We start from the raw sequence: 25,179 nt of genomic DNA on the forward strand, positions 1-25,179 counted from the left end.
ACACGTGGTTGAGTGACTGTCAGCTTCCTGTTAGCTTGAGCCTGTCTAGCCGTTTCCCTGTGACCCTTCTCATTAACAAGGCGGTTTCACCCACAAAACTGGAGGTGTTTTGTTTTTCAAACTACTTACTGTAAACTATAGAGACTGTTGTGCATGAAAATCCCAGGAGACCATTAGTTTATGAAATACTCAACCCACCTCATCTGACACCAACTATCATTCCAGAGTCAATTAGATCACATTTCTTCCCCATTCTGAACAACAACTGAACCTCTTAACCGTGTCTGTATGCTTTTATGCCACATAATTGGCTGATTAAATATTTGCATTAACGAGCAGATGTACCAAATAAAGTGTAAGTTGTCAGAATGCTTGTCTGACATCTGCTATCTTACAGGTTGAACAGAAATTACCATCAATCTCACAAAAGACCAATACCATCATCTCCAGACTTCCTAAGAAGTAAATTCCTTGCTTGAATCAGACTAGCCATGATTTTATATTGGAATTCAGGAAGTAAACTACCAAATATCTTTGGTGTTATGTAATCTATCTCCGTAATAGTGTCTGTCTTGCCCTTGCCTGAGATCATCTTTGCCTTTATCACTTCTTGGTGAAGGTTCTAGTTCCCCATGTTCTAACCCACATTAGTGCATATATAAGTAAATATATATTTTAAAAATGCTCAGACTTGTTTCGGGCTCAGTGGACACTTGCTCCATTCTGTCTGTGCTGCCTGGTATATTTATCCATTTTCAAACCTAGCCTTTTGAAGCAGTTATCAGCTTTGAGGCAATTATCTCTTCAGCTATCAAAGCCTTCAGCTCTAGAAATCCTATGTAAATCTCTCTACCTCTCTCTGCTACTTTTAAGATCCATAAAACCACACACTTTGTTGAAGCTTCAAGATGATTTAGCTCTAATTAGGCAGCACAGGAATCTTTTTATTCCAGTTCATCATGTTTAGTACATTCCTGGAAGAGAGGTTTGTTTCAATTAGACTGCAAACATCTCTTTTATGATGCATTATTACTGACTTCCCTGGTCAATTAAAACCTTAAATATCATGAACAGAAATAGTGAGCAAATTTCCCTATCTGATAAACAGAGTTCTGTATAGCAGAAAATGTAATTTATTTATGAGGCTCGCTGAACAATTTGCAGTAAATTATAAAGGTCCCCTGAAAATAAATACTGTATATGTATAGTACATATGCATTTACTTTTATTTTTTATTTTTTCCAAATGTTTCCTCTTTTGGCCTACAGCTGAGACTACATGTTTGCCCATTTGTGCATACATTCTTCTAGTATTAGATTCAGCCTCTCAGAAATGCTACCCTGTCATTGTCATTAAAAAATATTGAAAAGTTATATTGGGTGACTGAGGTAGACTATTTAAATAAAGTTTTGATTTTGCTGTGTATATCCTGTTAAAAAAAAATTGGTGATTTACAACACACATCAAAGTCGCTGGTGAACGCAGCAGGCCAGGCAGCATCTGTAGGAAGAGGTGCAGTCGAGGTTTCAGGCCGAGACCCTTCGTCAGGACTAACAAGACTAACAAGGTGATTTACAAGATGGTTGCACTTGAAAAGTTAAAATGTTTGATATTGGCAATAGGCTTCTTCCACCGCCCCACCAAATTTGATGTAACTCTAGCTACAAACAAGATGCTGGTGGAACTCGGGTCTGGCAACATTGCAGAGGGAAAGACAATAAGACAAAGGAGCAGAAGTCGGCCATTCGGCCCATTGAGTCTGCTCCACCATTTTATCATGAGCTGATCCATTCTCCCATTTAGCCCCACTCCCCCACTTCTCACCATAACCTTTGATGCCCTGGCTACTCAGATACCTATCAATCTCTGCCTTAAATACACCCAATGACTTGGCCTCCACTGCTGCCTGTGGTAACAAATTCCATAGCTTCACCACCCTCTGACTAAAAAAATTTCTTCGCATTTCTGTTCTGAATGGGCGCCCTTCAATCCTTAAGTCATGCCCTCTTGTACTAGACTCCCCCATCATGGGAAACAACTTTGCCACATCCACTCTGTCCATGCCTTTCAACATTCAAAATGCTTCCATGAGGTCTCCCCTCATTCTTCTAAACTCCAAGGAATGCAGTCCAAGAGCGGACAAACATTCCTCATATGTTAACCCTCTCATTCCTGGAATCATTCTAGTGAATCTTCTCTGTACCCTCTCCAGCATCAGCACATCCTTTCTTAAATAAGGAGACCAAAACTGCCCACAGTGCTCTAAGTGAGGTCTCACCAGCGCCTTATAGAGCCTCAGCATCACATCTCTGCTCCTATACTCTATTCCTCTAGAAATGAATGCCAACATTGCATTCGCCTTCTTCACCACCGACTCAACCTGGAGGTTAACCTTAAGGGTATCCTGTATGAGGACTCCCAAGTCCTGTTGCATCTCAGAACTTTGAATTCTTTCCCCATTTAAGTAATAGTCTGCCCGTTTATTTCTTCTGCCAAAGTGCATAATCTTACACTTTCCAACATTGTATTTCATTTGCCACTTCTTTGCCTATTCTTCCAATCTATCCAAGTCTCTCTGCAGACTCTCCGTTTCCTCAGCACTACCGGCCCCTCCACCTATCTTCGTATCGTCAGCAAACTTAGCCACAAAGCAATCTATTCCATAATCCAAATCGTTGATGTACAATGTAAAAAGAAGTGGCCCCAACACGGACCCATGTGGAACACCACAGGTAACCGGCAGCCAACCAGATTAGGATCCCTTTATTCCCACTCTCTGTTTCCTGCCAATCAGCCAACACTCTATCCAAGTATGTAACTTTCCTGTAATTCCATGGGCTCTTATCTTGTAGCCTCATGTGTGGCACCTTGTCAAAGGCCTTCTGAAAATCCAAATATACGCCATCCACTGCATCTCCCTTGTCTAGCCTACTGGTAATTTCTTCAAAAATTGTAATAGGTTTGTCAGGCAGGATTTTCCTTTAAGGAATCCATGCTGAGTTCTGCCTATCTTGTCATATGCCTCCAGGTACTCTGTAACCTCATCCTTGAAGATCGACTCCAACAATTTCCCAACCACCAATGTCAAGCTAACAGGTTTATAATTTCCTTTTTGCTTCCTTGCCCCCTTTTTAAACAGTAGAGTGACATTTGCAATCTTCCAGTCCTCCGGAGCCATGCCAGAATCTATCGACTTTTGTAAGATCATCGCTAATGCCTCTGCAATCTCCACAGCTACTTCCTTCAGAACACGCGGGTGCATTCCATCTGGTCTGGGAGATTTATCTACCTTTAGACTATTCAGCTTCCTGAGTACTTTCTCTGTCGTAATTGTGACTGCGCACACTTCTCTTCCCTGCCACCCTTGAGTGTCTGGTATACTGCCGATGTCTTCCTCAGTGAAGACTGATGCAAAGTACTCATTCAGTTCCTGTGCCATCTCCTTAACTCCCATTGCAATTTCTCCAGCATCATTTTCTATCGGTCCTATATCTACTCTCACCTGTCTCTTACTCGTTATATATTTGAAAAGCGTTTAGTATCCTCTTTGATATTATTTGCTAGCTTCCTTTCATAGTTAATCTTTTCCCTCGTAATGACCTTCTTAGTTTCCTTTTGTAAGGTTTTAAAAACTTCCCACTCCTCTGTCTTCCCACTAATTTTTGCTTCCTTGTATGCCCTCTGCTTTAACTTTGGCTTTGACTTCTCTTGTCAACCACGGTTGCATCCGTTTTCCATTCGAAAATTTCTTCTTTTCTGGAATATACCTGTCTTGCACCTTCCTCACTTCTCGCATAAACTCCAGCCACTGCTGCTCTGCTGTCTTTCCCGCCAGTGTCCCTTTCCAGTCAACTTTGGCCAGTTCCTCTCTCATGCCACTGTAATTTCCTTTACTCCACTGAAATACCGACACATCAGATTTCGGCTTCACTTTTTCAAATGTCACAGTGAACTCAATCATGTTATGATCACTGCCTCCTAAGGGTTCCTTCACCTCAATCTCTCTAATCACCTCCAGTTCATTACACAATACCCAATCCAGTACAGCCGATCCTCTAGTGGGCTCAACAACAAGCTGTTCTAAAAAGCCATCTTGCAAACATTCTACAAATTCTCTCTCTTGAGATCCAGTGCCGACCTGATTTTCCCAATCTACTCGCATGTTAAAATCCCCCACAGTTATCATAACACTGCCCTTCTGACAAGCCTTTTCTATTTCCTGTTGTAATTTGTAGTCCGCATCCCTGCAGCTGTTTGGAGGCCTATAAATAACTGCCATCAGGGTCCTTTTACCCTTGCAATTTCTTAGCTCAACCTATAAAGATTCTGCACCTTCCGATCCTATATCACCTCTTTCTAATGATTTACTATCATTTCTTACCAATAAAGCCACGCCTCCCCCTCTGCCTACCTTCCTATCCTTTCGATACACCGTGTATCCTTGGACGTTCAGCTCCCAGAGACATGCATCCATTAGCCACGTCTCAGTGATGGCCACAGTATCATACCTGCCAATCTGTAGCTGTACGACAAGATCATCCACCTTATTCCTTATGCTGCGTGCATTTAAGTATAACACCTTAATTGAAATGGACAGTTAATGTTTGCACTTGAGACCCTTCATCTGGACCAAAATACAGATGAAGGGTCTCGACCCATTTCCCTTTGCATTTGGTTCCTCACCTGCACCCCTAGTATCATGTGTGTTGCTCCAAATTCCAGCATTTGCAGTCTCTAGTGTCTCCATCTTGATGTAACTCAATGTTGTTTGTGACAAAGTTAAATTCTATAGTTTCACGCACTTTAAAGGGTAGAGGTGATAAAACTGGGTGAGGGGGAAGGAAACAAAGATGGGAAGACCAGAAGTAGATTGGAGAGAGGGGAGAGGCAAAGAACACGAGCTGAAGGGGTAACTGAAGTTGGAAAATTCAATGTTGCTACTATTCATTGGAGGAGGAAAGTATGAGGTATTATCCTAGTTTGTGTTGGGACACACATTGGTGGAGAAGCTGGAGGCCAAGCATGTCGGTGTGGAAATGTGAAGGGCAATTAGTTTTTATACCTTACTTTTCATTCTAAAATCCATTTAAATGTATTAATATTTAAAATACTTCATTTATTTATTTCAGATTTTGTATGTTCCATGTTGATGAAAATATTCTTGTAGTGTTGATTGCAAATTGATCAGTTAATAGAAATTGAAGATACAGATTTTGTGTGAAGGTGTCATTTTTCACATCAGTTCAGCTAGAGATGCTGAGGGGCAAAAGCAGTCATTGGCTCCTCTCATTTTACCCTGATGGGCAGCCTAGAAGTTAAAATATGCAAAAAATAGAACAATTGTTTAGAAATACAATGCTTTTCATTTGTATACTGATTCAAGATGTGTTTACATTGTCTAGACTACTCTTTCCTGCTTTCATTTGTGATCAACTCACAATTCAAATACAGAAAAGGGTGTAAATATATCACAGGATACAACTTGTACTGAGGAATTGATTTAGTGATGATATTTTAGCCATAATTACTTCCATGGTCACGAGATGCTGGAAACCCAAGCCAAAATATAAGATGCTGGAGGAACTCAGCAAGTCAGGCAGCATCTATGGAGATGAATAAACAGTTGATGTTTCGGGCCAAGACCCTTCATTGGGACTGGAAAGGAAAGGGGAGGATGCTAAATTAAAAGTTGGAAGGAGGGGGGAGAAGGACAGATTAGAAAGTGATAGGTAAAGCCAGATAGGTGGGAAAGGTAAAGAGCTGGGGAGAAACAAATCCGATAGGAGAGGAGAGTGGGCCTGGAAAGAGGAGGGACACCAGGGAGAACTGATAGGCAGGTGAAGAGAATAGGAAAAGGAAACAATTACTGGAAGGAGAAATCAGGTTGGAGGTCACAGATAGAATATGAGATGTTGCTCCTCCACCCTGAGAGTAGGCTCATCCTGGCAAAAGAGGAGGCCGTGGACTGACATGTCGAAACAGGAACAAAGATAGGAATCAAAATGTTTGGCCCCCGGGAAATTTCACTTTTGGAAAATGGAGTGGAGCTGCTCGACAAAGTGGTCCCCCAAATAACATCAAGTCTTAGCATTGTGAGAAGGCTGCATTGGGACCACCAGATACAATAGATGTAACACTGGAAGAACTGTTAGGGGGCCTGAATGGAGTTAAGGGAGGAAGTGAATGGCAGGTTTAGCATTTCTGCTGTTTGCAGAGAAAAGTGCCAGAAGGGAGATTAGTGGGGAGGGATGAATGTACAAGGGAATCATGGAGGGCATGATTCCTGCAGAAAGCAGAGAGTGGATGGAAGGTAAAGATGTGTTTGGCAACAGGATCCTGTTGAAGGTGTGGAAGCTGCGGAGAATGATATGTTGGATGCAGAGGCCCGTGGAGTGGTTAGTTAGGACAAGAGCAACATTATCCTTATAATGGTTGAGGGAAGATGGGGTGAGTGTGGATGCCCAAGAAATGGAGGAGGTGTAGGTGAGGGCGGCATCAATGATGGAGGAAGGGAAACCCTTTTCTTTGAAGAAGGAAAACATCTCTAATGTCCTGGATAGGAAAGCCACATCCTGGGAACAAATGCAGTGGAGACAAAAGAATGGAGTAAAGCAATGAGCATTTTTACATGAGATAGGGTGGGAAGAGGTATTGTCAAGGTAGCTGTGAAAGTTGATAGGTTTTCCCCTTCCTTTCCATTCCAAAAGAAAGGTATTGGCACAAGTCTTCTGACTTGCTGAGTTCCTCCAGCATTTTGTGTGTGTTACTTTCAAGATGTAATTATCATCCAGAATAGTCGAAAGTATCAGTGAGCAGACTGTGTTATAAAAAGAGGAAAGATGAGTCATCGAAGAATGACTTCAAGGAGGATAATTTTAAATGTTGGACAGGAAGTTAATATTTGGCTCTCTTCTGCAAAGAAAACTATTAAGACTTGCTTATGTAAACAAGATTTTTAAAGTTTCAGCCATATAGAAATCAACAATATAACCATGATTCTGTTATGTTGAAGCATAAAGATGACCTTAAAATTAATTTAACCTTAAAGTACACCATGAAGGGAAGTTCTCAAGCCATGGCAAAATAAGCAATTATGCGCAAAATTAAATCTTAATCAAATTTTCATATTAAAGGAAAGTATAGGTCAAAAAAAAGGAAATTAATTTAATAAATCTTCAACCTAGAGCCTCCTGCTACCATTAACAATAACCACTAATTGAGTTTGAAGTCCCTATGAGACCAGGTTACCTCACGTTTACATTTGTGGGTTGGAAAGAGAATTCATACAGAAATAAGGATTATGTGATTCATTGGGATTGAGCAAATTGAATCTGTGCTGCTTACATGCCTTAATAAGTCCACTGTGTTGCCAATTTTCTGAGCTGCTATCTAGGATTAGAACATAATTGCCTTTTTATTGGATTATGGATGGTGAATTAACCTCATATATTGATTGAAAATTGTAGGTAACAGTGCTCATCTTGTTCTGACACTGAGAGCCTGATGTCATTTTTACCTATAAGTATCATTTATGTATAAAACCTGAATATATCTTGAAAAATACATTGTCACAATAGGCTTCCTCAGTCAAAAGTAGAATTGGTTAATAACATTAGACAACAATTTTTTTCAAAAATGTTGCTTCCTCAGAATTTTTTTCGTTTGCTTATGATAGACCGCTAGAAGATGAACGCAAATATAATTTCAGATTACTTGTATCATGTAGAAGTTTGGAGAAACAAGAAATTGACTTTTATTGAATATAATGGGTTTAAATGCATAATGGTGCTGACGCTTTGCATTAATTCAACTGAGCTAAAAATGTCTTGATGATTTTCGTCTGTACTCAGTGTCTGAAGCTTCACGCTCAAGTGTTCGATGATAATCAGTAGGGATTGATGGATTCTAGTTGCCCTGATACCATTTCTCCATGACCTCAATGTCCTGGTGAAACCTTCCACCATGTTCGTCACTTATAACACCAGATTTGCAGGGAAGAAATCTAAATGAGAACGCAGAAAATGAATTGTTAATGACATGGTGCACATCATGGTTTTGTATGCTTGAAGTATGTTGTCAACCAATTGCACAGAGTTCGATGCTCTGTAGTTGTCAAGAAAATTTTCAACATCATTGAATGCCTTCCATGTGATTTTCTCTGGTCCCACGATAAGTTCTTCAAATTGCCTGTTATTGATGACCTGTTTGATTTGTGGATCAGCAAATATGCTCTCCTTAATCTTGGCATCAGTTAGTCTGGGAAACATCTGTCTCAAATATCAAAATCCTTCACAGGAATTTAGAGCCTTTCTGTAACCTGTCCTGCCATACAGCATCCACCCTGCCTAAGCATGCCCAGGCAAGCCTGGATAAGATAAAAAATATTTCAGTTTACATTGTGGGCAACATTTTAATTGACCTGAATTGTGAATTAAGATACAGGTTTCCCCTGCCATCCAAAGGTAGAGCGTTCCTATGAAACGGTTCGTAAGCCGAAATGTCGTAAAGCGAAGAAGCAAGTACCGTTTATTTATATGGGAAAAATTTGTGAGCGTTCGCAGACCCAAAAATAACCTACCAAATCATGCCAAATAACACATAAAACCTAAAATAACAGTAACATATAGTAAAAGCAGGAATGATATGATAAATACACAGCCTATATAAAGTAAAACTACTTTTCCACGATCATTACTGCACTGTTCTCCGTAGCGAAAATCTCGCGCAAGCGCCGTCGGCAGAAAATCTCACGCAAGCGCTGTTGGCAAAAACACGGTGCAAGTGCTCTCCAGTAACCTTTAAGCTATGAAGCTGCCAAATCATACCAAATAACACGTAAAAATACACAGCCTATATAAAGTAGAAATAATGTATGTACAGTGTAGTACCACTTACTGGAATTGGTTCAGCACCGAGCACAATGATGATGTTATGTTAGACTGAGTTGTCGCAGGTTGGGTGGTGCAGTGGCCTCCACCCTCCAGGCCGCCGATAGATACCAAACCGCGAAACATGCAGGGGTACAGCGGTAGCCGGGAGGCACCCAGCACATCTTTAAGAAAAAAGCCGAAATAAACATGCTAATTAATTATGTGTCAGGCGGCACCTAATTAATTAGCATGTTTACTTCGGCTTTCTTCTTAAAGATGTACTGTGTGCCTCCCGGCTACCGCTGCATTCTCCGTGAATCGCGGGGTTGTGGGATAGTGGGGTGTCATCTCATTGTCTGTTTCCATTAGACCAGGCAGCTCATCTTCTCCTATGACTGCCTGCCTCGATGTCGAAGGTCAAGGATCATCGTCTGCTGTGGCTGATGCGGAAGGCTTGCTTGACTGCTGAGCCTCACACATTTTTCTATCAAACAGTTCTTTGTAAGGGCTCAAACCATCCTGCAAATATTCCCTAAACCTATGTACCCTTTCAAAATTTAAGTTGTACTTTATCGCTGCAGTGAAAATCTCACACAGTTGCTTCACGTTCAGTTCCTGGACGACTTCACTTTCGGTCCATTCGCTACTGTATTCAGTTTCAATTGTTATGCTTGCCTCTTCCAATTGCATCAGCTCTTCATCTATCAGTTCTTGGCCATGGGATGCCAAAACCTCTTCAACAACACGTTCGTCAGCTTCCACAAGCCAAACTCACTTGGTCCTTACTTCGTTCACCACGATCAAAGCTTAATTATGTCTAGTTTTACGCTAAGTGTAACACCCTTACGAGCTCTTCCAATACCTTAGAACTCATCTTGCAAATGGCTGCTCACAGGCATGTGTTTAAGCAATGCCATTCCAAATCCGGGGGAGAGTGGCTGCTCGGGGCGCGCGCTGCCTTTTATCGCGCGCTGATTTTCCCCGCGCGCTGCTTTTTCTCGTAACAGTGAAAACACCTTCTGAAAGCAAAAACAGGTAACTAATGTAGGTCTTTTGTAACAGTGAGGTTTCGTAAAGCGAACGTTCGAAAAGCGGGGGACACCTGTACACCCAAAGGTTTACAGGAAGTAAATATTTTTTGACCAGTGTAATATCCAAAAATAACTGAATCCCTGTAATTTCAATATATCTGATTTTACCTACAGAAAAGATGTTTGGAATCTATCAGGGGCTTCTAGCTTTTGAGTGACACTGGGAAGTTGGGAAGGGAGAAAGACATATATTTGTACCTCCATCCCAAATTACTGTTTAAGGACATTGGCATCCTTTTTAAAGTGTCATCACTTTTTGAAATGTAATGTAGGTCACAGCAAGTGTAATATAAGTGTAAGTTGGCAGAATATTTCTAACTCAACCATCTAATGACATCTCCTGAATTTGTATATAAAAATTAGAATTGGTTTTATTATCACTGACTAATATGTTGTGAAATTTGTTGTTTTGAGACAGCACACCAATTTGTGAAAGTACAATATGTTTCCTGCATCCAGCAGGAGCAAGCGGACCTTTAAGGAGAGGAAGTTCATTTTACTATTCCAAGTTCAGTAACCCTTCAATAATCAATAATGAATTGCACAGAGCACACTGTATGGTGTATTGTTTAAAAAAATTCTATCACTATTGATATTTTGCTTTCCTAATTTTTCCAAAATATTATGCCCCTTTTAATGAATCAGAATTAGGTTTATCAATGACAAATGTGATTTTTTTTTTGTTTTGCGTTGCAGTAGTGCAACACAATTTACAATAAATTACAATAAGAAATATATATATATATATATATATATATATATATATATATATATACATTAAATAGGGCAAAAAGAGCAAAAATAGTGAGGTAATGTTGATGGCTTCAATATCTGTTCAGAAATTTGATAGCAGTGGGGAAGAAAATGTTCCTAAAATGTTGAATGTGTGTCCTTAAGCTCTTGTACCTCCTCTCTGATGGTAGTAATAAAACAAGACAATGTCTTGGATGGAGGGAGTCCTTAATAAGGGATGCGGACTTTTCGAGGCATTGCCTTTTAAAGATCTCCTCGATGCTAGTGCCTTTAATGGAGCTGGTTGAGTTCACAGATTTTTCCAATCATGTGCAATGGCTCCTGCTTACCAGAGTGTGATACAACTAGTTAGAATGGTCTCCACAGTACATCTGCAGAAATTTTCTAGCCTTTAATGACACACCAAATCTCATCAAATTCCTAATGAAATGTCATCACAGGGTGACTTCTTCATTATTGCATCAATATGTTAGGCCCAGGTTAAGTCTTCAGAGACATTGACACCTAGGAACTTGAAACTGTTCAAGCTTTCTACTGCTGACCCCTCAGTGAGGACTAGTATGTGCCCCCTTGACTTCCCCTTCTTGAAGTCCACAATCAATTCCTTGGTCTACTGACATTGAGTGCAAGGCTGTTGTTGCCAGTATAATTGATGTCCTTCTGAAGCAGATGGGAACTTTTGATTGCAGCAGTGAGAGTTTGAAGATTGCCTTGAACTCTCCTGCCAGTTGGTTGACATAGACTTTCACTCCCTATGAGATACACCATTGGAGTCTGATACCTTTGAGGGTTCACCCTCTTTAAAGATGTTCTGCCATCAACCTTTGAGATAGAGATCACAGGGTCACCAGATGCTGCAGGGATTCGCATAGATGTAGTTTTATTCGTCCTTTCAAAGCGTGCATAAAAGGTGTAGAACTCATCTGGTAGTGAAGCAGAATAGCCATTGTTGACATGTATCCAATTCCATCTCCATCTTCACACAGAATTTCATTTCACGTTTAAGATTGCCTTTTGTAGGTTGTACCTAAGGTTCTTGTAGAGTTTTTGATCACTGGTATTGAACGCCATAAATTTAGCCCTCAGCAGACTGCGAGTCCCATGGTTCATCGAAGGCTTTTGGTTTGGGTATATCCAATATGATCTCAAAGGCACACACTCATCCACACTGGTCTTGATGAAGTCGTGACAACTGTGACATATTCATTCGGATCCGAAGATTAATCTCTGAATATGGCCCAATCCACAGATTCAAAGCATGATAATCCCTCCATTATTGCCCATACATTTGGAAATTAAAATCTTTATTTACATTGGTACATATTTAACTTTAAGGATTTAGGGAATAGATTGCATATTCTAAAAGTAGTGGAATGTGCTTTATTACTGGAGACTTGATGGGGTTGGAGGGAACAGTGTATTCTACATAGTATGACGATAGTAATCAAAAGCATTAAATTTCTTTTCACCCTGGGTGATTGCATTGACAAGGACTGAGGGATGTTCAAAATCCAAGTGTTTGTAAAGAGATATTTTGTATTAAAAATGCTTTCTAATGTGCATAATTCTATTTAAAATACCTAATAATCCAAATACCTTTTTTATGTTGTGGAGTTCTGATTTGTGACTTTAAATTTCTATAGACAGATCTGTTATGCAACAAAACATTTAGTGTTTTTCTCCTATCTGAGATAGAACTATCCAACTCGAAGAATTTGTAATAAAAACTCCATTCCATTCTACTGTTCCTCTGTTACTGTTGTAATTCCTCCAGTAATTATACTTTCCACATTGTGCCTCTGCCATGTCTTTCTTTCTGTTGTCTCTCCTCCTACACAGAAAATAGGGGTTCCCTGGTCCTTGCTTTCAACCCATTAGCTTTGACATTCTGTGGCATCCTTAACAATTTCCACTACCTTCAACAAAATTCCATGCCAGGTTCACCTTCCCCTCCTCTTTCATACCTTTGAAGTGACTGTTCTCTTTTCAACTTCCTGTAAGTCTGTCAGGGTCATCTACTGAATCTGGTGGTCCCTGTGCAGCCTCCAGTGTAGATTGAGACCCAGTGTAGATTGAGGGACCCCTCATAGAGCACCTTCGCTCATGCCACCACAAAAAGCAGACTTTCCCGGTGGCCACCCATTCTAATTCTGCTTTCCATTAACATTCCGACATGTTGGTCTACGGGCCTCCTCATTGTGTACTGCCACGATGAGGCCACTCTCAAGTTGGAGGAGCGACTCCTCATATTCCGTCTGTGTTGCCTCCAACCTGACAGCATGAACATTGACATCACTAACTTCCAGTAATTTCTCCCCTCTTCTCTCTTTTCTCTTTTTCCATTTCCATTCAATGGTTCATTCCCTTTAATATCAGACAATGTATATAGTATACAACCTGGAATTCTTACTCTTCGCAGACATCCACAAAAACCGAAGGGAACCCCAAAGGATGAATGACAGTAAAATGTTGGAACCCCAAAGACCCCTCTCCACCTCCCATGCACAAGTAGCAACAAAGCATTAACCCTCCCCCACTTATTTCAGCAGGAAGCATCAACGTCCACCACCCACTAAGCAAGCAATAACAAAGCCCCCAAAGAGAGACCATGATCTGTGGTACAATTGTTCACCCGACAATTTGACATGCCACAGGCTCTCTCTCCCTAGCAAGGGACATAGATGTGTCGCCCCTTTTCCACAGGAACAGTGGAGACCCAACAAAACAAAACTTCTCACTGATTACGATGTTGCAGTCTGCTGCATTACTTTTATTCCGAGTTCTGTGACTTGAGAATCGGCAGCAAATTCTTCCCCACCATTGTGAGAGAGAGAGAGAGAAAGCAATCGCCGAAGTACAGAGACCTCTGACAACCGATCCGCTGTTCACAATGTTCTGTTTCTCCTGCAATGCCTCAGTCAGCGACACTGGCATGGAATTGGTTTGTCTGCAGGGCCTTACCCTGAAGGGGTGTATCTTCCAGGCTGCATCCTGGGGATATCAAAAAATGGCCAGTTGGTAAGCTCCAGGATCTGGTGGTTCTGTAGATCATGGACTCCAACAGAACCCCATCCACCTTGAAAAGGAAAAGTGAGGCATTAAAGGGAAGAAATTAAATTGTTCCACAGATGAGCTCGAAGAAGCTGTCCTCTGGCTCCCCTCTTGTCTCATCAGCCCATTGTCTCCCTCTGGTGCCTCTCCTTGTTCCCTTTCTCCCATGGTCTACTATCTTCTCCTATTAGATAGTCAGCCCTTTTCCACCTATCACCTCCCAGCTTCTTGCTTTATCTCCCCTCCCCCACTCAATTAACTTCTTCCTCATCTGGCTTCACTTATTACTTACCAGATTGTACTCCTCCCCTCCCCCCAACTTCTTACCATGGCTTCTTCCCCTTTCCTTTCCAGTCCTGATGAAGTGTCTTATCCCGAAATGTCAACTGTTTATCCCTCTTCATAGATGCTGCCCGACCTGCTGAGCTCCTCCAGCACTTTTTGTTTGTTGTTCTGGAGAGAATGAATTTCTCTGAGACTGAGACACGTTGTATGTGACAGTTTGAAAGATTGTCTCTCAGTCATCTAGGCCCTGTCTCATGGTTATGTTTTCAATTAAAAGAGAAATACTTGATTGGATGGTTTGTCTAAGGTAAAATATACATTGTGGTGCTTGACATTAACGGATTTATATTGCTTAATTATCCATTTTCATTGGACTCCAATCATGATTTTTTTGTCTTAACTTGTAATTTATCCATCATTTATGTCTGTTAGACCATCAACAACTCCTACATAGTTGTGAATGCTATTTATTTTCTTTTTGCTATTTGGATAGAATCTACCTTATAAAAAAATATTATTCCTGCACTCTGCAAGCAATTTGTCTGATGTTTTAAAATTAGATCAAGAGATTTTATGATTCTATCAGTGATGTGCAAGAATCCCTTCTGGATCCCTGGATTCTAGAGCATTATTAGACAAAAGTTTTAACTTTTCTGGAATGGAACTCTTCTCAGTTTTATTTGGTTTTCCCCAAATACTTTGTTCAATTTTCTGTACATACCTGGTTCCATTGCATTTGTGTATAATTAATTCATCAGAAGCCTATTTTACAACTGTACTCTTGAGCGCACAATCTTCATCTGGTTGATCTTAAATAATTTCCTGCATGGTTGATCTTAAATAATTTCCCACAAGGAATGCAACATGGTTTGTTGTGCAATTCATATTTTATTAAACCTGCTTAAAGAAATCATCTAAAATTTTTAATATGGAACATTATCAGTCTGACTATAGCTCTTGGTCTTGCAGACTGTTGTTAAGAGTGTGAAACACTTTAGCTTACACTTCACTCCAGCACATCAACTACTGTATGATTGGTTATTCATTTTTTTTCTCCCTCAAGGATGACTTTTACTAGCTTTTGCTTTTGTTGTCTGTGCACTAGCAATTGTCCAATGGGGTACAGTTCCTGCAGCTACCTGTAAGAAGTTTATACCATCTCCCCATGACTGTGTAGGCTTCCTCCAGGTGCAACAGTTTCCTCACACGTTTCAAAAGCATACATTTAGGGTTATTGAGCTGTAAGCATGCTGTGTTGTCGCCAGAAGCATGGCAACACTTACGGGCTGCCCGGTACAATCCTCACTGATTTGATTTGATTTCACTGTACATTTTGATGTTTCAATGTACATGGGACAAATTGAGCTAATCTCATCTATTCAGCTCTGTGAATCTTGTCTGCCATTCTGAGATATCACACCCAGTTTTTATCCTCCTTGCATCCATCATCTCTTTCATGAGTGTAAAGTTATTAGCCTTGAGTTGAAAACAGTTGAATTATCTTCATCTTCTTAAAGGAGAGTGTATACTCTCTTTTGTGTAATGCATTTCAGGAAAGTATTCATGTGTTGCTTTATGCAGGACAACTATTGCAGTGTGAAAAGATTAAGCACATTCATTTAAGCCATGATTAGTAGGCCATGACACCTGTAGTCTAAGTGCACAGAGCTTCTAATTTTGAACCCAATATGAAATGCCACTTTTAGACGATATTTGTACTTGAGTGTTCAATTTCATTTGTTTTGGCCAGAGTAGAGTCTTTTTCACACTGTTCAAACTTCCCGTCTCTATTGCACATATTGAACATGTTTCGAGTCTGTAGGCTAGACTGAAGGGAATAGTGTGGAGGTTGGAGTTTAGCGTGGAGGAAAAAAACAAAGAAAATTAAGTTGAAGAAAACATTTGTATAACATGTTCATATTGTCTTTTTATGTGATTACAGGCATGTTTAATATGAACTAGAGAAGCCACAGAAATATACTTATGCACAATCTCAACCCTCCTTCAGTGTTCCCAAATAATTATATGAAATTGGCTAAAATAAAATAGTTCAGCAATTGTAGATATCTATATACATTTATTAAACTATTTTGTATCAAAGCAGCAGAGTGTTGATCCTCTTGTTGATATTTTTAAGCTTTAATTAACTGGATGATAGTTTAATCAAGCAAAAGTAGAATAACCTGTCATCTTTTGTAGGTGGGTTCTCATCGGGATGAATCTGTCAGTCTTCATAGCAACCATCCAATCCTCCCCAATACAGTCCCCCCTTCAAGTGCAGAAATAAATAACCAGGCACAGGATAACTACAGAGGTACTTTTTATGGAAACATAATTCAAAATGCTGTTGTTTTACTACCTATGAACTACATAACACCCCAAATAACTTGTAATTTATTATTAGAAAGTATTTTTACCTCAGGGTATATGCATTTTTCTGCAGGACTATCAAGTTTACAAAGTCAGTCTACTGTCTTGGGTCCTGCAGAAGTCAAAACAGAAGATAAAGATGAGAACACAAATGATTCCTTCTCATCTGAGGACAAGAGGTCAGATGATGAAGGATGTAAAAAAGATCTCAAGATGCAATCTAGAGGGAGGTCAAGGTGAGTCTATAATATGCTTAATTACCTTATAACAGCAGTGGGTGTTGATTCTGGTTTCATTTGAATGTCTTGTATAATTGGCATTTACTACAACTTCATTGTTTGCTTACAGTCATCATGAAGATGAGGACCTTAATCCTGAGCAAAAAGCAGAAAGAGAGCGTGATAGGAGAATGGCAAACAATGCCAGAGAACGCCTTCGTGTGAGAGACATCAATGAAGCATTTAAAGAGCTTGGACGAATGTGTCAACTTCACTTGAAAAGTGAAAAACCCCAAACCAAACTACTTATTCTTCATCAGGCAGTTACCGTCATCCTTAACTTGGAGCAGCAAGTTCGAGGTCAGTAGGCCTTAGTTTGACTACTAACTTTCACTAATAATGGACACTAACTATCAGCAAAATCTGAGAGCTCGTTGTTTAAAGTTGAATGTTCAGAGTTGCCCAACAGCTCCTCTGTCTGCAGTCATGGACAACTAAATTATTCCCAAAATAAGTGGAGTTTGAATTCCCTTGTACAGATTTCCACACCCAGTTACCTTCCAGCAGTGACCTTCTACCTATTTATTTATAGGTAGATGGCGGCGCGCTTGGAGACATGGCCATTCCGGGTCCAATCAAACTTGTTAATTTGTTCGTCCTGTACATCTTTTGTACGATAGCAAATCACTGCTGGAAACTAAGAACATCAAGTACTGCAGGACTATCCCATCAGCAAGTTGCTCAATAGTGATGGAGCTGGACTTATTGGATACCGTTGTTGTGGTGTTGCCTGAACTTCTTATGTACCATTGTTCTGAGACGATGCGCAATCCAACAAATGGAGCTAGTGATTGTCTTGGACATTTTTATTGGGAATGCAAGACCTTGTTGGACATCGGTAATGTAGTATACTGCAAGTCCGGTTCACTTGGTACATTGGCGAGACTGACGACGGGGGAGCTGCGTTGATCTCAGTTGAGGCGAGGACTAGGCCCACACCATGGGTTGCCTGTGGCAGCCAACCAGAGAAGAGACACTGAGGTGGTGTGGGAGAGCCTCTGTGGGGCATGCTGGAATCCATACTGGGTTGGAGGTTGGCCCCTCCCATTGGTGTTGCTTTCCTGTGTTCACTCAGTGCTGCCCTCCAGAGTGCGTTTGGTGGAAGAACAAGCTAGACCAGGACAACCTGTCATAAATCTACAGTCATGCCACTCAGGGACTTGGCCTATATTATTTTTTATTTGCGTCTGTATTGTTTTTTCCAAAATCATAACCATATATGTGCTATGTGCTGTTGGTAATGTATTTTGCACCTTAAATCTGGAGGAATGCTGTTTCATTTGCTATCTTTGTGTATGGTTGAATGATAATCAAACTTGAACTTAACCTTTGGATGTTTGCATGTTTGAAACAGGTTAGGGCAGATTGTCAGCCTTCCTAATATTTAGAAGATGCATTTGAGGAAGCAGATAGGGGATACATGATTCCTGCCAATCTATATCCTGAATGATAGTGGCACCCTTCTTGCCCCCCCTCGCCCCCACAAACATTATTGCTGATTGGGTAACAAAAAGTCACCCTTACAGAATTCACAAGTAACTGCCCAAGATAAAATCCGCTCTTACAAGTTTTACATTTATAAATAAATGTAAAATCTAGTGTTTTTCAGCTCGTGTTTCTTTAATGTAATGACATAGCTTTGTATTACAGGAAATAGTGACACAGACTGTTTTCTGGGTAAGGAACTTGCCCATACATTGGGCTCATCTAGAATCTGGAGGAATAGCAACAATACTGATCAGAATTCCTTATGTTTATAATTGCATTGATATTTAAATTAATGCACCTTCTCCCAATTATTCCACAACTCCAGCATCCACCAATTCTCTACATGTTGTTCATGCAGTAATATCTTCTCCAATAAATAAGTGTTTATATCCATTATTGATACTTCTGTTAGAAATGCAAATATATTTTTCTTGTTCTAACATCCATTTGAGATATCAAATTTGTCAAAGTCAGTCAGTGCCCAAGAATGATGTACTATCAGTGTTCTGAACTAAATTCTGCTTCAGCTTCTCTGGGGCCATGAGGTTTATCCCTGACCTATTTGTCCCCACCACTGTTAATTTCCTTTTGCAGCATCTCTTTATCCTGGATCCTTAATATTATTAACCTTTTCTTTAAATTTCACACTCCTTAACCTTTTTAGATAGAGGGCTTGACAGTTCAAGTCACAATCAGTGATTTGACGAATCCTGTGCAGATAATTCATGCAGGGACAAGGGGTTGATACACTTGTTAAAGAGGCTGCCTTCCGGCTGAGACATCCAAACAAAATCCCACTTGCCCTCACAGATGGATGTAAAAAATTACTCTCTTGGATTTTATTTCAAACAAGGTCATACCTTAAAAATATTTTTTCTAGGCAAAATAAAATGCCACTAAAGTAGATTATATGATCATAATCTATTACTGTTACATTTCTTACATTACCACAGTGACTAAACTTCAAAGAAGTGTATGTAATGTACTGTTTTTCAGTATCTAATAAAAGGTGAGCATGTGGTGAAAGATCAGCCAGGGTATCTCTGAATGCTGGAGGTGGCTTGAGAGGCTCAGTGACCTACTCTGTTCCACATTTCCAATTCATTTTACAGAAACTAACTAGGGGATCTGGGAAAGGAGGCCCACATTTTCTTTGGTCAGAACCTACTGGCTTTTTACCCAGATTTAAGAATATTTGCCAGCAAAATGAGTCATTTGACAGATACAGTGCATCAGATGTTCAGTATGTGTTGCACGCTGTGCACACTTCGATTTTTATTCATCATTGTTGTAAAACAACGGAATTACTTGCATTTATTATTTGATATTTATTTAGTCAGAATGTGTTTATTCTTTTATACCTCCAGAGAGAAACTTGAACCCAAAAGCAGCCTGCCTTAAAAGGAGAGAAGAGGAGAAGGCATCTGCCGCATCGGCAGAGGCACCAGCAGCACATCCTGCAGTTCACTCTGGACTCAGCGACACTACCAACCCTATGGGTCATATGTAAACTGCCAGGTATCACTCCCAACAAATCTCTCAAGCTAACGTATAACCACTGAACACAAACAAGAGAAAATCTGCAGACGCTGGAAATCCAAGCAACACACACAAAATGCTGGAGGAACTCAGCAGACCAGACAGCATCTATGGGGGAAAAAAGCACAGTCAACGTTTCAGCCCAAAACATCAACTGTGCTTTTTATTTTCCATAGATGCTGCCTGGTCTGCTGAGCTCCTCAAGCATTTTGTGTGTGTTGCTCATATAACCACTGAAACACTTTTTATGCTATTTTGTAATAACTTTTTATTAATAACAAAGTTATGCAACTGGTTATTGCATAATAAGGAAAAGTATTGAAACTACTGAAGCTCTCATTGTGTTCTGAAGCTTATATCAAGTGAATAAGACATTTGGAATATGGTATAAAATATTATAACTACAGTGCAATCCAGTGTTTATGGCTTAAAATGTTTGCAGACATTAATGAAAACATTTGTTGCATTACTAAAGGTACAGTGGCAAAGCTTTTAATTTTATGGTAAATTATAGCATGTGGTACGCTGAACAAATTTAGGAGTAGCCAAGGACTGCAACTTTCATCATTGTAGCCTTTGCATTCATTAATTCTTATAGTAGTAGTGAGGTACAGAAATATATAAATGCTTGCTTAGCAAGTTGTGCAGTTACAATGCTGAACTTGGCAAATGTGACCATTACTTAGCTCTGAGAGTATCCATTCACTAAATAATTAAATTTCAACCTCCTATAACTGCAACAGTGGTTATTTGTTAATGTATCTGCAATCCTCTGAAAGATTCGATAAGTATATCTCCAGAAATATTCAGATCTCTTTTAGACCCTAGTCTTACAAGCTTTTGTAATTTTTAAAAATGAGATTCAGGTTACCTGAAAACAATTTACATACAGTGCTTTGTAAAAGTATTCAGCCCTCAACCCTTTGTTTACATAAAGGAGTATTGCAACCAGGGATTTTGATCAATACAACTGAGAATTTTTATTTATGAATCACATGCTCCTTTTTTGGCCCGTGGCCAAATGGTTAAAGTGTCGGTATAGTGATCTGAAGGTTGCTAGTTTGAGCCTCAGCTGAGGCAGCCTGTTGTGTCCTTGAGCAAGGCACTTAACCACACATTGCTCTGCGACGACACCGGTGCCAAGCTGTATCGGCCCTAGTGCCCTTCCCTTGGACAACATCAGTGGCATGGAGAGGAGAGCCTTGCAGCATGGGCAACTGCCCGTCTTCCATACAACCTTGCCCAGGCCTGCGCCTTGGAAACCTTCCAAGGCGCAAATCCATGGTCTCACAAGACTAATGGGTGCCTAAAGAGCCCCAAAAAAACCAGGGAAAATTGTAAAGCATGAAAAACTAAAAATTCAAAAACTGAAATAGCAGCAGTTCAGAAGTATTCCCCCCCCCCCCCTTGCTCAGTGCGTAATTGAACCACCTATTAAGCCAGTAATCTTTTTGGATAAGTCTCTATAAGTCTGCTTTGCACAACATGGTGGAGCAAGATTTGCCCATTTCTGCTTGCAAAATTGCACAAGCTGCACCAGGTTAGCTGGGGAGCAGCAGTGGACAGCAATCTTGAGGTCTTGCCAGAGATGTTTGATCAGGTTAAGTTGAGGACTCTGACTGGGCTACTCAAGGACATCAATTTTTTTCATTCGAAGCCACTCCATGGCTTCTGTCTCCCAACCAATCAACTTCCCAGCTCTTTACTTCATCCCTCTCCCTCCAGGTTTCATCTATCACCTGGTGTTTCTCTCTCCCCTCTCCCTCCCCCACCTTTTAAATCTACCCCTCAGCTTTTTTTTTCCAGTCCTGCTGAAGGGTTTCAGCCCTAAGTGTCAACTGTACTTTTTTCCATAGATTCTGCCTGGCCTGCTGAGTTTTGTGTATGTTGCTTAGATTTCCAACATCTGCAGATTTTCTCTTGTCAGTAAAATGTAAAAATAGTTGGGGGCCCTGAATACCTTTTTTAGGGCACTGTATGTAACACCTTTGGTGTTCTTTGAACATGTGGAAATTATGAAGCCACGTGCCATGTGAAACCCAATGAAGTTTAGTTATCAACATACGGCCATTGTTGAAGTGTAAATGATTTGCATTGAGCTGTTTGGTGAACAATCTGTGGCAGTGCTACAGTTGTTTGAATCAGTTAGAGAAAGATGGAGTTGGGGGGGGTGCAATTTCCTGTGTTATGATGGGAAAATATCGTGGCTATAAAAGTATTCTTGCAGAAAATTGGGGTAAATTCTTGGACTTCCGGTAGCGCTCATGGAGTGAAGTCGCGTTCTTGACTCGCTCCATTACCTCTGAGTTTTTTTTTCTCTATGGTCAGCTATACTTTAATTAACCATTAATGCATCAATTTTTACAATACTTTGAATTAAACTGAATTCTCTGACAATTGGATGATACTTAGATCTGCTATGTCTAAGAACGGGAAAAACGGCAAGGATGGTAAACCTCCGGCTAAACCGAAAGCTACGGATCTCCCTCCGACTGAATCACCGGTGACTTTGAAAGCGATATCGGAGTTAATTCAGAGGGAAATTTCAACCTCTGTTAGGGAGATGATTCGTACGGAAATTGCAGGCTTTGTTAAAGACCTGATTCATGCGGAAATCTCAACTAATTTCCAGAAAATTGCCGATTTAATTGATAAGATGCAAACATGTATTGCGGAACATCAGTCGGCTATATCTGATCTTCAAAAATTCGCGCAACAAAGTGAGCTTAAGATGGGGAAAATCGAAGAAACAATTAATGTAATGAAGAAGAAACTTGACTTTTTGACTTTTAAAAACTCTGACTTGGAATCTAGAATGCGACGGCAGAATTTACGAATGATCGGCGTGAGAGAAGCCGTTGAAGCTAACAACCCCATGAAATATTTCTCTCAACTTTTAAAAGATGCATTCCCTACTGTATTTCCTGACCAACCACCGCTACTGGATCGTGTTCACAGAATCCCATCATACTCGTCTAGGTCAGATAGACCTAGGCATGTTATTTTACGTTTTCATTACTTTCAAGACAAGGAGAGACTGTTTCGATTCGCTCGATCTAAAGGTTTCATTGATTTTTCGGATCTTAAGTTCCGATTCGTGGAAGATTTCAGTAAACCAATCTGGGACCAACGGGTCCGTTACAGATCCGTGATGTCGGAATTCTATAAGATGGATTTAAGACCAGCGCTGCTCTACCCTGCACGTCTAAGGATTCGCATGTTAGATGGAGCCCTTCGTTTTTTTGATTCTCCATCGGATGCCCAGAGTTATCTGGATCAACTTTCATCTTCAACATCTTAATTGCCTTTTTTTTAAATTTTCTCCGTTGATCGGAGGCTGTGAATTGGTTGGTTTTAACTTTTCTGTGCCCTATTTGGGCAGAAAAGTTTACTTTTGATTTCTTAATATGGCTGCTAAACTTTCTTTTTAACTGCGTCATTTCTTTCTTTTCCCAGGGGATTCTGGGTGGTTACTTCCCTTTTGTCATCTTACGTATTTCCTGTGCGGCCTTAAATTTTGTAGTTTTTTTTAAAATTTTATTCTGTTTTGCTTTTTATAATCACTTTATGTTAATAATCCTATTTTTTTTTGTTGCTGTGTCTATTCATGAGTTTGAGGTTTATTGTGGTTTTTTTTTAAATATATATTTTCCGGCTTTTGTTCTGTTCTGTGTGTATTCTAATTGAGCTAACTTTTTTTTACTTATTTTTTTACTGTTTTACAATTAGCTGATCCTTTTCATATTTATACCTTTTTTTTAGGGAGCGTATACCGGAAGTCATGGGGGTAGTTTTAGCGCTTGCTTCTTTCTGGCGGGTCTGCTTTAGATTTTGCCTTGGGGTCTTGGGGTGGGGGGTGGTGGGAGGGGCTTCACGTTTTAGTTTGTTTTTCTTTGGGCTATATACATTATTGAAGTACTGGTTGCGTCCTTTTCCCCGGTATCTTTTGTATGTTCTGTTTCCTCTCCGGGTTTGTGGGTCGCGCCTATTGTCAATCCTCCTTGTTGTGGGTTGACTTTAGGATTTATGGAGTCTATTATTAATTTTGTCTCCTGGAATACTAATGGTCTTAATCATCCTATTAAAAGAAAAAAAGTTTTTAAAGTGTTCCGGAGACTTAAAGCACAAATTTTATTTTTACAAGAGACCCATGTACGGAGGGGGGACAGACTACGTTTTTTCAAATTCTGGAAGGGACAACAATTTCATTCGAACTCCAATGCTAAGATTCGAGGCGTCTCTATTTTTATAGATTCCTCAGTTACTTTTATACAACAGGATATTATCTCTGATCCGAATGGTAGATTTTTATTGGTTAGTGGTTTACTATTTAATAAAAAAGTAGTTTTGGTTAATGTTTATGCTCCTAATATGGATTGTCCGGAATTTTATAAATCATTGTTTGATCAGTTTCCGAATTTGAACGAGTTTTCATTGATTTGGGGCGGAGATCTTAATACCTGTTTATCTCCAGCTTTGGACCGTTCGGCTCCTTTACGGACTTTACCTAATAAATCTGCAAATTTGATTAATTTTTTTCTTTCTGATTCTGGGTCGACGGACATTTGGCGTTTTCTGCATCCTCAGGAAAAAGATTTTTCCTTTTTTTCACATGTTCATCATTCCTATTCAAGAATTGATTATTTTTTTATTGATTCTCGTCTCATTCCTTCAGTGATTAAATGTGATTATGATTCTATAACCATTTCGGATCATGCTCCACTTAAGCTTTCTATTAAAATTATGGCCAATATACCAAACAATAGACAATGGCGTTTTAATTCGCTGTTGCTTCAGGACTCGGACTTTGTTAATTTTATGAATGAACAGATTGAGCTTTTTTTTACAATTAACCATACAGAAGATATTTCGGTTAACACTCTTTGGGACACTTTTAAAGCCTATATTCGGGGTCAGATTATTTCGTATTCCGTTGCTTTGAGGAAGAAACAGAAGCAGGAGGAGATGGCAATTGTGGACAAGATTAAAGAAATTGATAAGAAATATGTTATGGCTCCTTCTGAGGAGCTATACAAACAAAGAACTGAACTTCAAATGGAACACAGTTTACTACTCTCGTCCTCGATTGTAAACCAATTAAAGAAAACAAGAAGTGATTTTTATGTTCATAGTGATAAAATTGGCAAGCTGCTGGCTAATCAATTGAAATCTAATTATGTTAAATCTCAAATCAATCAGATTTATAACCAAAATGATCGATTGATATTGGATCATGTGGGGATCAATCAAACCTTTTGTGATTTTTATTCTTCTTTATATCAATCAGAGTCTCCTCGAGATTCTAAATATATGAATGATTTTTTAGATAAGTTAGACTTCCCTCAGATTTCACAGGATATGTCTTCTTTATTAGATACTTCCATTACAATGGATGAGATTAAGAATGTTATTTTTTCTATGAATCTGGGGAAAGCTCCTGGCCCTGATGGGTTT

At 39.8% G+C, this 25,179-nt stretch overlaps 1 protein-coding gene across 8 annotated transcripts in view; it reads left to right on the forward strand.

Moving 5' to 3' along the window:
- tcf12 (transcription factor 12) overlaps nt 1-25,179 on the forward strand; it is a 379,444-nt gene that overhangs the window by 348,716 nt on the left and 5,549 nt on the right. For 7 of the 8 annotated variants that reach the window (XM_063065727.1, XM_063065722.1, XM_063065724.1 and 4 more), the window contains 4 exons: nt 16,250-16,364; nt 16,494-16,656; nt 16,769-16,998; nt 19,554-19,704. In XM_063065727.1, the coding sequence (XP_062921797.1) occupies nt 16,250-16,364; nt 16,494-16,656; nt 16,769-16,998; nt 19,554-19,696 (651 nt within the window). In that variant the 3' untranslated portion in view covers nt 19,697-19,704. Of the gene's footprint in view, nt 1-16,249; nt 16,365-16,493; nt 16,657-16,768; nt 16,999-17,230; nt 17,537-19,553; nt 19,705-25,179 lie in introns of those variants that run through there. The other variant, XR_010020134.1, reaches the window with a different exon arrangement.

Source organism: Mobula hypostoma, chromosome 13 (assembly GCF_963921235.1).
Source record: "Mobula hypostoma chromosome 13, sMobHyp1.1, whole genome shotgun sequence".
Lineage (NCBI taxonomy): Eukaryota > Metazoa > Chordata > Chondrichthyes > Myliobatiformes > Myliobatidae > Mobula > Mobula hypostoma.